Source organism: Limulus polyphemus, unplaced genomic scaffold (assembly GCF_000517525.1).
Source record: "Limulus polyphemus unplaced genomic scaffold, Limulus_polyphemus-2.1.2 Scaffold2941, whole genome shotgun sequence".
NCBI classification, from domain to species: Eukaryota; Metazoa; Arthropoda; class Merostomata; order Xiphosura; family Limulidae; genus Limulus; species Limulus polyphemus.
Window position 1 is genome coordinate 66,822 of NW_013668551.1, and position 16,311 is coordinate 83,132.

Below are 16,311 nucleotides of genomic sequence, written 5' to 3' on the forward strand. Positions count from 1 at the left end.
CAAACATTTCCATAAGACTTCTTTCATATTCTTTGTGGCTACAGAGGCATTGTTTCCCTTTTTGTATTCAAACAGGATTACATGCTAAATGTGTGTCTCATCATGTGGCATCACTATAAGGGATTAGAGTATACTAAACTTTACGCATTATATAGGCCACACTAACGTGACATTTAGATGGTTTGTTTAATTATTATACGTGATGTACGTTTGTTTGGGGGGGGGATGAAAGTATTCCAAAAGGTGACATTAATTTCTTGACGACCTAATATTAATGTTCTACCCTAAATCAGTTAATTCTTATGGTTTTTTTCGTTCAAAACACTTGTGCACACTCTGCCTTGTAAATTTTCCAGCAGATACAAGACCTCTCAATTGAGACTACTTCATGTCAAACATTACCAATTTATGCTTCTTTGAGATGAAATATTCCTAAAAACTTTCTGCAAAAGGCTAAAGCATAACTTTGCATAATAGTTATGTATCTAGGTGCACTGATGTCACAGTTGTACATTATTATTAAACTTTTCTTGTCAGTACTAACTATTTATCCATCTGATTTTGTAAAAATAAAATTTCACTCAAGAACTGGAAAGTCATGGTTGCTAAGTTACATTTTATTCAGGGTGTGAAGAAGGTGCTGACTGAGTTGTTGGTATTCATAACTTAGGAGACATGAAAGATAACATAATATTAAAGCATATGTTACCAAAGTTATAGAAACTAGAGTAAATAATAAAAGTAATGTGAATTGTCAACATATAAATGTAAAATATGCTATAGCTATTAAATATATGTTCATTTATGTCAATTGTGCTGATGTGTGTTAATTTATGTCAATTGTATTGGTGCATGTTGGTTTGTGTCAATTGTGCTTTTATGTGCTACAACTATTAAAATGTTAGTTTATTTATGTAAGTTGTTGTGCTGGGCAATGTAATAGATTTACGAATATAACTTATTACCTATGAGCAGCATTTGCACCAATTAGTGTTACGTAAACTAACTGATTAACCAAAATGAGTGTTTCCAATCATTACATTTTTATTATTCCAAAACCAATTAATCAAATTATTTCTGTTATGTTTGGTTGTTGTTAAGCACAAAGCTATATAAATGGCTATCTGTGTTCTGCTCCATTGTAAGCCTTATATATATATATATATTTTTTTTTTTAAACTTCAATTTTGTTCAGCTTAGGTGGATCAGGGGTCATTGAAACTTGAGGGTCATAATCATTACATTAAAATGTAGTTATAATGTGATTTATAATAACCACTTGACCATATCACTCAAAATTTAGTTTGTTTGTTTTGAAAATAATATACTTTTGGAGAGATGAGATTTACAACTAATCTAAATCTCCTAAAGTGGGATTACACAAAAGTTAACATTTTCTTAAACTGAAAATATATTTCCAATAGATACTTACCTCCCCTAACAAAAAGCTTTCTTCACTTATACTGCCCTCTATCAGCTCATATATTTTCTCACCACTAGCCTTGATGTTCCCACTTATCTCTACATACTAGTATGCAAATCATTATGCAGCAATCCTCCACCAATAGGAGCGTGACACTACCTCTATTGTAACAAGGGCCCTTTCTAATCTTGCAGCTGTTAAACACTTCAAGATTAGTCAGATCACACCAAAAGTGGGGAGGATGGGTGGGAAATGTGAGAGGAGGTAAGTATCTACCGGAAATACATTTTCAGTTTACAAAAATGTTAACTTCTGATACAATACCTTAGCTCCTCTCACAAAAAGCTAGAATCCCACACTGAACTTGGAGGGCCAGTGAGAAGATGATTCCCCTTTAAGAAGTGCCCAAAGGAAAACAATGGGGTGTGAGAAGGAATTAAAAAGAATACATCCTATGGGATACCACGCCACTTGTGAGCCAGGTATACTCTTCACCGTTTAGTAATGCATTGCCAAAAGGGTGGAAAATTGGAGGAACCCCAAGAAAAATTACAAAAATAATGAGACCCCTGGTGTAGAATGGCTAGGCATGACAGACTGTAAATGGGAGTGTGACCTCAACCAACACTTGGCGGCATCTGGAATTGTATATCAGGACCACGATAGGAAGAAGGTCCTCTACCTTTCACCTCATAAACAGGTACTGGCATGGAAGAAGAGCATCTGTACCAAGAAATTGTCCCCACATGCGTGCATCTCCAACACAATCAACGCCAGATCCACTGAAAATTGACAACCAATGGACAGTAGGAAGAGGGACTGCAATTTGGGGTCACATCTCCAGTCCAAAACCTGGCAGTATTGGGAATTTATCATCCAGTCTGCAGAAGGAGGAGGGTACCATTCAAACACATGTGAGGACTTACGTAGCTGGTCCGGCTCCAACCAACTATTGTATATCAGGTCCACGATAGGAAGAAGGTTCTGTACCTTTCACCTCAAAAACAGGTACTTCCAGAAAAGAGGAGCATCTATACCTAGATGATATCTCCACATGCGTGCATCTCCAACACAACTAACACCAGATCCACTGGGAACCAACAACCAATGGATGGTAGACGGACTGCAATTTGGGGTTGCATCTCCAGTCCAAAACCTGGCAGCATTGGGAATGTATCATCCAGTCTGCAGTAGGAGGAGGATACCATCCAAACACATATGAGCTCCAACCAATACTCGACCCCTGGGAACCGACATCTGGCAGATGGTAGGAAAGAGTGTGCCTCAACTGGAGGGGCAAACTGCAATATATGGAGGAGTGCTACATGCAACACCTGGTGACATTATACATCAGGTCCATGGTAGAAAGAGCATCATGCTATCTACAGCTGCAGAGTGCCACCACCCTACTCTCATCTGAGTGGTATTGTGCACATCAGGAGGACAGGCCTCAAAGGTCCACCACCCCAGTGGCTAGAAACTGGTAAGTGGCAAGGACTCCCATACTCCACTAGAAGAAAGAGGGAATGTGTTGGAGAGTCTGGAGGACTCCAGGACTGGAAACAGTGCAATGGATGACCATGATACCCTATTTAGAAAAGCAGAAACATTATGTCAAAGGAGTCAATCAACCAACCCTAGAAGCATCTGGAATTGTACATCAGGTCCACAGTAGGAACAGCCTCAATGCCACATATCATCAGAAATGGGCAGTAATCTTTGTCTGCTTTAATCATGTTAGTCATTGAGTGTACAGCCCAGTAGGCACATATTTATGAAGCTACAGACCATGAGGGATACCTACAAGAGGTCCTGCAATGTAATTAAAGTAGAAAAATTAAAAAGTAAAAAAACTTCTGGATAAGTGAATCAAACTGTGAGCGAAAACATGTCTATTCAATAAGACTGCCAACAGAGAAGTGATTAACAGCTACAAGATTAGTGAGTGGACTAGTTATAATAGGGGTAGTGTTGCACCCCTATTGGTGGAGGGTTGCTGCATAATCATTTAGTAATTCTCAATTTAGCTAAATTTAATTTGTGAATAATCAGCTCACTTGCTAAAAATTGTTCGAATTTTATTAAAACAAAAAAGGTTATTTAATGTTGATTTAACAAAACACAGATCACCTGAATAATAAAAAATATTCAAAAAAGTAATTCTACTTACACAAGTGTCAAATAAAATACCTGAAGAACCAACCAAAACAGATTAAACATGAAAAACTTATTACAAAACAAAAATGCATGTTCATTAATAAGTCAGAAATAAACAAAATTATAAAGCAAAAATTTAACTGAGTATTCAGTGTGAAGTCTGTTGTGTTCATCTATATATATGTATTAATGAATTCTATTTTGAATGTATGCATAAATACTGCTTCGACCTGTTCCCCATGGCTTTTCCATAATTCTGCTTATATAGATTATCTCTCAAAATAAAAGGTTGTCTGATAAGATTACATTTTAGCATTGTGCATAAGCTATGGTGACTGATTATGGCTAAGTAATTTTGTGTGTGTGTGTGTGAAGGAACAAGTAAAATGTTGATAACTTACTGTAGAAAATATATGGCACAAAAAGGCAGCAGCAAAATTGAAGAAAAAATACTATCTTTATGTGTCAAGCAATTGGAATTTTGTTAAAGAATGAAAATGATCTTGTAAAACTACTAAAAGAATGAACATTAGTCACAAAGAATACTACCATTGTAAAACTAAGATCAAATATAATACTGGGGAAAAAACATGCAACTTGACCACTAAGATAGATATTGACAAGTTAAACTGAGTAAAAATGGCTGACCTCTAGTAAACTGAGGCACTAGCTAATATTGATGTCTGTGTTGTAAAACACAAGAACCTATCACACCTGTCTCAAATAATGAATAAACAGAAACTTGTGAAATTAAAAAAATCTTAAGATTGCTGAATCTGAACTTCATTAAACAAAGCAAAAGATAATTTGAACTCTTGTACAAGAATAGTAAAAAAAAATATTATTAAACCATGTCACCTGCAAACAATATTATTCAGTACTGTTGCCCTTCCTAGCAGACTGAATATGGTAATGAAGGTAAACTTGCCATTTGGCAAAAGTCTCTACAGTTCATACATACTAATCATAGACATGTTGAACGATATTAATCTTCATCAAAATAAAATGTAATTGTAAACACATTATAAATTGAACACAGAGTAGCTAAAATTTACTTCTATATGATGTCCCCTTTTTTTTCACCACTGAAATATGAAAAATTAATAAAATAGCTTTAAGTACACTGTATTAGTTAGAGCACATCCTGAAAAAATATGATTACAAAATAAATACAGTGCATTAAAAAACTTTTATAAAAATTTGAGTTGTTAACAAACAATTTTGATAGTAGAACAGTGATGCATAATGAAATCCAAGGACCCAACAAAGTTGAACAGGAATCTATCTAAACTGTAAAGATAAACAGAGAATCACCTGTAATATTTAAGAAGTGAAATTTGAAATGGCTGAAACAAAGCCTTATAAATTCCACAAAAACCATCTCTGTACCATATACAGTAGTCCCTGGTGGATACGACCTTTCCCAATAACAAATTCATTTTAGGTACGACTTTTTTTCTGTGTACAGAACGATTTTACATTGATCTGACATCCTATGAATGACTTCCTGACAGATGCGACATAAGACCGTGATTTTTGTGCAGAAGGTCAAATAACAACAGATAGCAGATTTTCTTCATTTCAATAAAAATCTATAAACATGTTGTGTGTTCATTTATTTGATTTTACATGTACATGTTATGTACTATAATATCCATCAGAATTCAACTGTAGTTTGTTGCTGTCTGCAATGGGTGAGTGATTAGATGCTACACCACACAATTAGTGCTTGAGTAGAACAGTTGACACGTGAGTGTTCTGAGGAGTAGTGTGCAATTAGCCATGAAAATGAGACCATAACACAGGGTGGGAAAACCCTCACCAGCCTATCAGCAATCAGAGTGAGTGTTTTCTCGAAATGTCAGATGATGCATGACATTGATAAGTAATTCTCCCAGGGAGAAGTTAATCTGTGGCTTGCTGTATAAATATGACACATGTCAAAGAACAAATCATTTATATTTTTGTACAAGGATCAATTCTGTCTCACAATGCCTCAAGAAAAGTGAAAACGTAAACACCTTAGTCTCCAAGAAAAGGTCAAAGTATTCAAAATGCATGAAAAGGGTGCCAAATATGTTCATATTGCTGTTGAAATGTAGGTTGGCAAAATACAAATTCAAACAATTGTTGCCAGTAGAGCTAAAATCATGGACTTATGGGAAAGTGGTTGTAATTTGAACATGAAAGTCACCAAAGTACCTAAAACTGCAAATCACAAACTTAACAAGCTAGTGTTGGATGAGTTCTGTGACACTAGAGCTAAGAATATTCCTGCTTCTGGAAAGTTAATCCAAGATAAATTATTTTATATAAAACACAAAAAAAAACAATTTTAAGTTATCTTTATTAAACTGCTATCCATCATAAGCATTATTATACCAAAATGCTTCATTATCTGATTATCTATACAGTATATAAACCATTATGCTCAAGCCTTGGCAATAGCAACTGGCACAGCTTGAACACAGTCATTCGTTATCCGGGTATTGGGACTACTGTACAAACAAAGAAATGAAGAATAAAAAAATGTGACCATATTAAATTGAGTAGGTGCAAAGTGGAAATCAGTTAAATGTTGAATAACCTGAATGAGGATGATTGGCCAAGAGATTCTAGTAGGAAACAGTATGAAATATGTGATGAAGTTGTAAATCTTCTCAACAGAATGAAGCTTGTACAATACTAACTGAAAGTATTAATGGGCTTAAGCAAGGGAAGAGGAGGTGACGAGAGGAACAAAAAGTTTATTTCTTGACAAGACTATGAGAAATAGCATCCATATTTCTAAAAGGCTACAGGAATACCCAAATTTGAAAACTATTAAATACTGAAAACTAGAAAATTAACTGTTAGGGACATTGTATCAATAAAAAACAGAAAATAAAGAACAACCCAATATGATAAAGAAATGAAATACGCAAGTCCACCTATAATGTTTCATAAAGGTAAATGCTATAAAGCACAGCTTACTATATGATGGGTTAAGAGTATATATTGTTTACTACAGTAAGTTAAAGTGGCCAAGCTTTTGGTCACTGGCTATGCAAAATAGTAGAAGAATGGAGGTAAAAAGAGACAATAGTTCTGACATTGAAAATGTAGAAGTGATAAAACATCTTCTGTGATTCCTACCCATTATATTAAATTTCTGTTTGAATTAAAATTTGGAGAAACCCACAAAATTAAGAAAAACACAAACATGAACTAATATTATGTGTTATTTCACATATCTAAAAATTACTTACTTATACATTAACCAAATATCAAATATTTTGGACAAATACTAACAAATATATATATATATATTTGTAAAAATAAAATTTAAAAATTGATTAAACTCTACTCTTCTAAAATCTTAAGCATTACAACTAAAATAAATTAAAAATATAATTGATGGCATTTACCTGTGGTTGTTCCAAGTACTCAAATGCAGGAACAATAAATGCAGTTTTCTGGTTAAATGAATATTGTTTCAAAACAGCAAAAAATCTTTCCTTAAAACCAGGAGATGTCTGAAAGTCTGCATCTGTCAGGAGAAGATACTTTGATTGGGCTTGCCTAAAAGAGGTTAGAGATGACAATGTAACAAATCTATCTAGGAGCAAGTTTTTTCGCAAGTAGGTGAAAGACATTAATTTATATACAATTATAAATAAAACAGAAAACATTACCACTAACTATTCTCAGATTTTCAAGCTATTTAATACAGCTAGAAAGCTATCTCAATTATTACATATTTACAAATTCATAGTTCTAAAACACAGTAAAGAGCTGGACAATGCTTTTATTTTGCTCACCTTACAGAATATTTAAGAATACTTTCAAGCACGTATTCCAGCACCTTGTAGTTGTAAAATGTTTTTCTTATTTGGAATGATAAAAAAGGGACTAAATAGCTCGATACTTTCCCACAATGAATGTTTTACTAATTTAAAATATCAAACATAGATTTTAAAAAGAAAATTAATGTGTATACATGTATACTTTTGTGGTAATCCAAGGTCTGACCTGTGCACAGTTACCTTATCTCTGAGAAACAAGGACTTTTTGAATCTAATATACAGATTTGTGACAGATAGAAACAAGACATGGTGTTGGAGTCAATAAAAATAAAACAAAAAACACTTCATTTGTGGAAATAAATAAAGAAAGAAAAACTAAAAAATGAACTAATCATTTAGTTGAAAAACTATGGTAGAATGTTGAAATTAAAAATTAAATTATTTAATTTGAAAGTAAACTGTATTTCAGTAGGAAAAATAAGCTTAAAAGAATGAAACATACACAACCAGCAGTCTGAAGAAAGTTGTGAACATGAACTTCTACATAAAGTCTTGACTCCTTTAGGATCAGAAATTAATCTTTTCTAAAAGGCACATTCTCCCTGTAAATGGCACTGAATTGCAGATATATCTCTGCTTCATTTGACAACCACAAGGTATCTTTAAAGCACAAAGGTCATGAGGCAACAATACAATTATCTCATGAAACAGTAGATGACTATTCAAGCTACAAAAAGTAACACCTTAGGATGTAATTTATCGAGTGGCCTCAAACTTATTTAGAGAGTTCCAGAATCAAACTCATGAAAATCTTGAATTCTGTAAATAAAAAATAAAGAATATGTGAGAGTTGTATATATCTCCACTATTGCCCTTCCTAACAGCTTGAATATTGTAATGAGGGTCAAGTTGCCATTTTGCAAAAGTCTTTACAGTTTATACATACTAGTTAGAGGCGCATTGAGTGATATTAGTCTTCATCAAAATAAAATGACAAAACAAAAATAATTGAAAAACACATGGACCAAATTCTTCAGTATTAGTGCTATTCTATCCTTTAACAAGAATCTCTATTTGATCAAAGTTGTCAGAAGTTACATGCTTCCATACTACACTCACTGCTCAGAACAAACTCTCTTAAAATAGAATAGCATTACAAATACAAAATAAAAGTCTGTAAAATAAATGAAACCCTTTACAAATTTTAAAATGTCAAATAAATCCCTTTTCAAAATGTACACTGTTTAAAAAATGATGGAAAAAAATAAACCCTTTCAAAATAAGTATGAAGTGAAACCCTTTAAAATACATGTAAAACAAGATCCTTCAGATAACAAAAAAAAAGAAAAACAGAGAAAATAAAACACTTTAAAATGACATATGAAACAAAAATATGTGATGAAACACTTTAAAATGCAGAATGAATGTTAACAAAAAAGAAAATAAACCTATAAACAAAATATTAAATGCAAATAAAATAAACCCTTTTGGAACAAAATAATGAAGATAAACTATGCAAAAAAATAATCTTGAAAAAACTACAAATTTAACGAAAAGTATTAAGATTAGCCCCAAGATTTCCAAAATTCACCCCAGTAAAGTATGTACACAAAATCAGCAACCTGCCCAGTTTAAAGGATAGACCAACCAAACCAGCATTCAACTATTACAAAAAAGTGGAAAAAAAATAGCTTGACTACTGCACCTCACAAAATTTCAGGTGCTCCCACCAAACACATTTCACCATACAGTCTGTTCTGCAAACAGCAAAACAAAGAATAAAACACACACAAAAGGTTGAATATAATATTATGCCATCATTTCTGATTATTATGTGTTATTTTGAGTGTAAAACACTTAAATATACCATTTTGATTTTCGATACCTCACTACTATAAAATCTCGGTTTGGTCTCATATTTCATTGTCCAGGGTCACTGATGAGGAGTGGAATTCTCCGAAATACCCAAAAAAATTTTGTCCCAATCCAGCCAACAAGGCAAAGTCTGTCTGGAAAGAGGGAGGAAGGATGAAGGGACCATCCAAGGGATCCCAAACGAGGCCCCACTGGACCAACAAACTCACATATGAGAACTTGACCAAGAGGGATAATGGCTTCCCAAGAAACCCACATCCCTGAATGAGAGAGAGAGAGAACCTCATGCAAAATTGGAGAAATAGTAGAGGAGAGGCTACAAACTAGAATTACCCTAGCCCTAAACCAAAAATGGAGAAGACTGGGCCCAACTGAGTAGGTAATAAAACAACATATCCAAGAGGAACAAGTTATGGCAAGGGGGGAAGAAAAAAAAATTCCACTCTCACCAACCAATCAACCTAAACCTCTACTCTCAGAAGAAATGAGTAAGGAAAGGCAGGATTGGCTTTGAGGAAGCCAGACATCCATGCCATGGTGGAAATGACAGCTCCTGGAAAGGAAGAAGACAGGCAAAGACCCAGCAATCCAAATTGTAAGGGTCTGAGGAAAGGTCTAACGAAGTCTGGACTGAAAACACACAACCCCTATTGACCCAAAGAAAATCAGAATGCAGGAGAGACATTAATGAAGGGGGAATGCATTAGACACAAAAACCCTCAAGCTCCACGTAACAGGAGGGAAAACTCAACAAAGGACTAATTACGACCCCATGGGGATATGTGAAAGGACTAATAAATAATACAGAATCGACCAAGCAATGATAGAGTACCAGTCCCCTAACTTCAAAGGGACAAAAAAAAAAATGGGAATAAGGACCAAATATAGGGATCTCCCCTTATGATGGCACCCTTGCAAAGCAAATACCAAAGCATGTCGTAAATACTCTGGCAGAAAATAGAAATTCACCTCAGAACCCAAAGATCTGTGAAAAATTATCTTCAACTTGAGCAAAGCTGTTTAGAACATTGTTGTACCATGTCTGATGGAGTAATAATGTTTGAATAATCTAGAACAAAGCCAAAATGGACCAATTACCACTTCCAACATGTGGAATCGAGCCCTGAACCCTAATGCTGGAAGTCCATATACATCACACTGTCCTACTGAGGTGACATGAGCCCAGCCCCACCGGACCAGAACCCCTCTAAAGTCACCAAGACTTCTGGGTGCCCTGAAAACAGAGCTCAAAGGACCAATGGTGAACTGCAAATATTGGAGAGGCCAGAACTGACCAGGGGAAGGAATGGGGACAAGGTGGGTGTGGAAGAAAAGGAAGGCAAGTGAAGTTATGCAACAGGGCTGACCTACCTAACCCTGGGTTCCTGAGATTCAGGAGTGCCCCCCCCCCCCCAAATAAAATCACCTAGTACAAAACAAAAATGCTATACTCTAAAACCGAATTAAAAGGGATATGCTACTTGAAATTCTGCAAGCCTATAGAGGGAAGTCAGAAACATGACATGCTAGAGCATGCCATCCAAAGTACATGGAGAGGTCGAGATATCCATGCCTCCCAAACTTAACTGGTCCCCAAAACTACTCTTGGAAACCCCAATAACTCGAGTGGTGCAGGGAACACTAAAACTGACCCCACAGCTCACCACTGAGATGGGCAGGAATAGAACTAAAAGAAAGAGAAGGAAAGGGAATGATAAAACATATACCTGGTTGATTAGGTCTACAAAAGGGAAAAGAAGGCCTGGACACCTGTGAGTCATAGGCAGGAGGAGGAACTAGGCAGCTCAAATACTCATCATCATGTATATTCTACATTACAAGGTATAAGAGGGCAATCACCATGTGCTCAGAAGTGAAAAAATGTAGTTAACTCCTGGGGGAATCAGCCATCACATCCTGAGCTGATAACATGCTCAAATGCCTTTGATATGGCAGGCAAATCAGCTGTAGTAGTTACAGCCATTGAGGTAGAAGCCACATGGAATTGCACGTATGTGATAAGTGGAGTTGAGAGAAAAAAAAAGTTTAACTCCAAAAATTTAAACTATAAACTTTGAGAATTAAGAAAAAAATCTGTCTGAAAACACAAGCAAAAACATGTACAAACTGTAACATTGCCAATCGAGAAGAGATTAAGGGCTGCAAGATTAGAGATGGCACTAGTCACAATAGGGGTAGTGTCACACTCCTATTGGTGGATGGTTGCTGCATAATCATTTGCATGTTAGTATGCAAATGTCTCACATTAACATATGTGAAGGTAAGTGGGAGTATCAAGGCTAATGGTGAGCATAAATAATGGTTAGAGAGGGCAGTGTAAGTTGAGAACAATTTTTTGTATAAAGTGGTAAGATACTGTATCAAAATTTTCAACAGCACAGCATGTGTTTTTCCATCATCTTAAGTACCAGAATGCCTTTCTATCCACATCATTAGCACAGACAGTGGGGTAGATTAGAAGTATTTTTACCATTTGACTGACAGCTACTCAAATTAAAGTACATCATTGTATGACATTTGCTTTCAAAAATGCATGATCAGTGCATTTCGATCTTTTGTATCTGGAAGAGCAACTTCAGCTTCAGCTGTAGATTTCTATTGCTCTAGCAACTGGACTGAAATTACAATTTCATACTACATGTCTTCAGTTGGAGGTATGATGTCTCTAATGTCTGAGTAATGTCAAACAGACTTGCTAGGAAGGCCCATTATTAACTTATCAAACAAAATATCCTCTTGGTTTATTGACACAATTCTAGAGCATGTTGTACTGGATAAGCATTGTAGCTCATTAGCATAAGCAGTTAAGATTTCTCTTGCACATGTTTATGAGCCTTGAATTCCACATGATAGATGGCTCAGTTTTCTAACATGTCAAGTTGCTAATGCAACTTTCAAACTGTGGCTTTATAAATGCAGAGTTGATCTGGTTCCAACTATTCAGCAGCATCTAGTACCACACTATTTAAATTTTGGTCAAGGAATTCCATGAAGAAACCTGGTGACACCAGTTAAGGAAGTGATTTAAATCTTCCTCTGCTGAGCCCTTAAAATATGGAGGCATGTTATTTTTCACCTTGCTACTTCCTGCTGTTTTTTATGCTGAATTAATTGCCAAGCTGGTGTCAGCACAGAAACTGGCTTCTCTAGTGGTTGGAAATCTTAAATTTTGCTGCATGTTCTCATGCTCTCTTGAAAGACTCATTGCCATGTCAGAAAGGCACAAATTAACAGTGCTTCTCCTCTTATAACAAGAAAGCTCCTTGCTTATCCAGAGTATGTCAATTGAAGGCTGTGATAGTAAATCCTGTATCTGCTGTGACTGTTGACATGCCTCCAAGAAGCATGTAGCAGCAGGCCAGCAAACTTGGTCTATCCACAGCAACTCATCTCTGGCTACACCTGCAGCTGCTATCCAATGAGGGACATCTGTAGTATTAGAGTAGTATCACCACTCTTTATAGAGACAACTACAACTGGGGCCTTAGCAAATCAACAGTTGACCATGCCTATTTAGGAAACTGTCATCTGCTCCCTTAATTTCAGATGGTCTTCATTAGATTGCCTGATTTTACCCTTGTTACCTGATGATCCAGAATGTGGTTCAGCCATCTCGGCAGGTGGTTGGATAGAAAATCTTTGGAATGCTCTTGTTAATGCAGGGGGGCATTCTGCATTTGATAGTGGGGTCCTCTGTTCTCAACTTTAAACCTGTCTTCTTCTCCTTCTCTTTGTTTAAAGTCTTTTCAGACTGTAGAGGCTTCTTTTGTATAATTTCTTGTTAAGAGTCCAAGAAAGAAAGAAGATAAGTGTAACTTGAAGTGATCAAGAACACAAATCAGCTACCATAATCATGATAATTAGAGCCTGGTGACTGGCACCAAATTTTATTATATTGAAGTAATCTGTGAAAAACCATGGTTACACTTGCACAGTAACTTGATATCAGCAAAAAAGTGAATCTAATATACATAAAAAATGTGAAATGATTAGTGACAGGTGGAATAAAGGAGACATGACATGGTGTTGAAGTCAGAACAAAAAATAAAACCCTATTTGCTGCAACAAAGAAAGATTATGATACAATACTGAAGTTAAAAAGTGAAATATTTAGTTTGAAAATAAAGCATACTCAAGTAGAAATCACAGGGAATAAAACACCTACAATAAGTGGTTTGAAGAATGTTGTCAACAAGGACAAAATTCACAGCACATCTTGACTCCTTTAGGTTCAAAGTTTAATCTTCTTTAAAAGTGTTAAACTGTCTATACATGGCACATTCTCTTTGTAACAGACCAATCAGAAAAAGGGCACTGATATGCATAAATACCACTGTTCCACGTGACAGCCACAAGGTATTCTCTAAACATATGGTCAAGAAGTACATAACGTAATTATCCCATGAAGCAGTAGATTAGTTCCTTGATCAGTCAAGCTATAAAACACAGTACCTGAGGCTGCAGTTCATCATGTGATCTCAATTGGATTTAGAGAGTTTCAGAATAAGATCTTAAGAAAATTACAAAATTTGTAAATAAGAAATATACATTGCAGAAGTGAGATATGTACTACCAGAATACTATACTTTTACATGTTTGTGCTTTTTAAAAAATGTTTAAAAATTTTTTTTAAAATGTTACCAAAAATGTTTTATTACCATACTTTCACCTTCTCTTTGGCACTCTGCATGTTACTTAACCCTCAAATTAATGATTTGTAAACTATCAGTGAGGTCCAAATATTGCATCATATGGAGTAATTTTATGTTTCTTCCTGTTATGATACTAAGGGTACATAACTGACCAAATAATTGGGTTAAACCACTCATTTTCTATGAGTAATTACTGAGAATAACTTTGATACTGATGGTATTTTAAAATTGTTTTGAGTGACTCATGTTATTAGGGATTCTATAATCAATAGTCATAGACCTACAAGTGATATGGTGACAAACACTTTAGAAAAATATGTTTAAAAAGTCAATGGAGGTACCCATAGGTAAATAACTTCAGACAAATGAGCATTGTGTTGCTGATGGTATGGTTAAAATTTCTTTAATCACTTTTATTACTTCAAGTTACAGTTTCCTCACAAGTATACTGAATTGGGATTTCCATCTATTGTGTCTTTAAAAGTATTTGAAATTTTTTAACCTGGTGCCATAGCCATGAAGTGTGCATAGCAAGTAAAATTTTTTAATGTATATTCATATACCTAATCTGAAGACTTTGTCCTTACATTAATTTGAACATATTGCATTATGATAATTATGAAATTTTAATTCTTAGATTTTATACACATGATAAGAATAAAGCAAAGATAAACTTCTATGAAAAGTTTTTTGTGTACAAAACTTGAAGATAGCTTTTATATGCGGGAACATCTGTTAGCCAAGTTCTTGCACAGATCTTAAAATATAATGTTGATAAACGGAAACATCGGCACATGTAGATCTTGAAAGTCGAGTTGTTCAAAACTTGAAAATAGCGTTGATAACTGGACCAATTGCTAGTTGAGATGTTGCAAAGGAAATATCTGATGAAGCTTTTTGCCAGACACTAATCATAGCAGAACCATCTGGAAAATGAGTCAGATCAACATAGGCCAGTAAGGCAATCACTGATTGGCATGTCCTTAAGCCAATCAGGAAATGTCAGAGACCTACTGAAGGATGTGTAGATTGTATAGGAATTCTTTTTGGCAGCAAAGGACAGGTTTATGTGTTTTATATATGTATGATCTACATGATAATGCTTAGAAAATTGTATATATTAAAAGCTTTCAGTTTTTTAAACAAGATAATTACAAATTGTTAATTTAAAAAGGGGAATAAGGATAGTCAAAAAATTAAAGGAGGAAATTGAATCAAAATGCAATATTATATTTTCAAGCCTTCTAAAGAAAGTAAAACTAGGCTGGAAGTAGTACCTACATTATTTTCTCAAGCTACAGGTCCCTATTTTGACTCCATGTCTACAGTAATTATTAATTTTAGTGGAGTAAAAATAGGGATTTGTAGTTTGATAAAATAATGTAGACACAATTTCCAGTCCAGTTTGTGTACTTTTTTGTGTACTAGTCCATAGTTCTAGGATTGAAAATATGATCTTTGCATTTTAATTCAACTTGTTTTTATACTTTTTTGATGATCCCTATTCCTCTTTTTAAATGAACAATGTGAAGAATGGTAGGCATTGTTAAGTAGAAATATATTTTTTTGGTGGCTTGATTTTATCTTATTTCTACTTTCAACTTTATTACATCTTTTTAAGGGTAACTGGCTTCCCACAACTGGCTGCAGACAGTGAAAGGCAGTAAGAGTTGAGACATTGTGGGTGTAAACACTCAACTCTGTACCCTTATTATATTTTCCATGACTGCTGACTGGTTTCTTATCTGCTTTTTGCATTCTGTCTGATAGATGGAATATTCCCAATGCTTTTGGATGCTATTACCACAGGCAATCTCTGTTATGACTTTTGGATAAGGACCAGTAAGTTTTAAAGTTTTTTAAATAGAGTTTTGAATTTATATTAAGTTCATTATTGCTTTAGAGTGCTGATTTTGGTCACCTATTGATAGTTAATGTAATTGATACAATAATTTTGGAGCTATATCTTTTACTATATTATATATATATACATAGTAATAGAAATAAAGTTTCTAACATTAATGCCATAAAAATCATTTTTAAATGGATCTAAAATGGAACAAATGGCATTAGAAGTATTAATATTAATTCATCTGAAGCTTGATTGTTTCATCTATCTGTCTATCTTCTATATACTACAAAACTCTGAGATTGTTTGCTTGTCTGTAATTAAATACAGAAAAAACGGCGCATAATATGAGAACAGAAATATGAAGAGAATATGAGAAATGAGAATAGAAACAGAATAAAACAAGTTTTGTTAAAATCGTGGCCACAGGTTACTGACTTAGTGCCGTTTTTCGAGTCACTTTTATGAAAATTTCTAGCATGAGTAATTTTACATCACACTACCGTTCGCGCTCTTTATGAAACTTTTTCATTAAAATCTATTTCCCTG

General features: G+C 34.6%; 1 protein-coding gene across 4 annotated transcripts in view; it reads right to left on the bottom strand.

The window, feature by feature from the left end:
- LOC106468264 (LARGE xylosyl- and glucuronyltransferase 2-like) overlaps positions 1-16,311 on the bottom strand; it is a 96,390-nt gene that overhangs the window by 17,559 nt on the left and 62,520 nt on the right. For all 4 annotated transcript variants that reach the window (XM_022396600.1, XM_022396601.1, XM_022396602.1 and 1 more), the window contains one exon: positions 6,988-7,141. In XM_022396600.1, the coding sequence (XP_022252308.1) occupies positions 6,988-7,141 (154 nt within the window). The remainder of the gene's footprint in view (positions 1-6,987; positions 7,142-16,311) is intronic.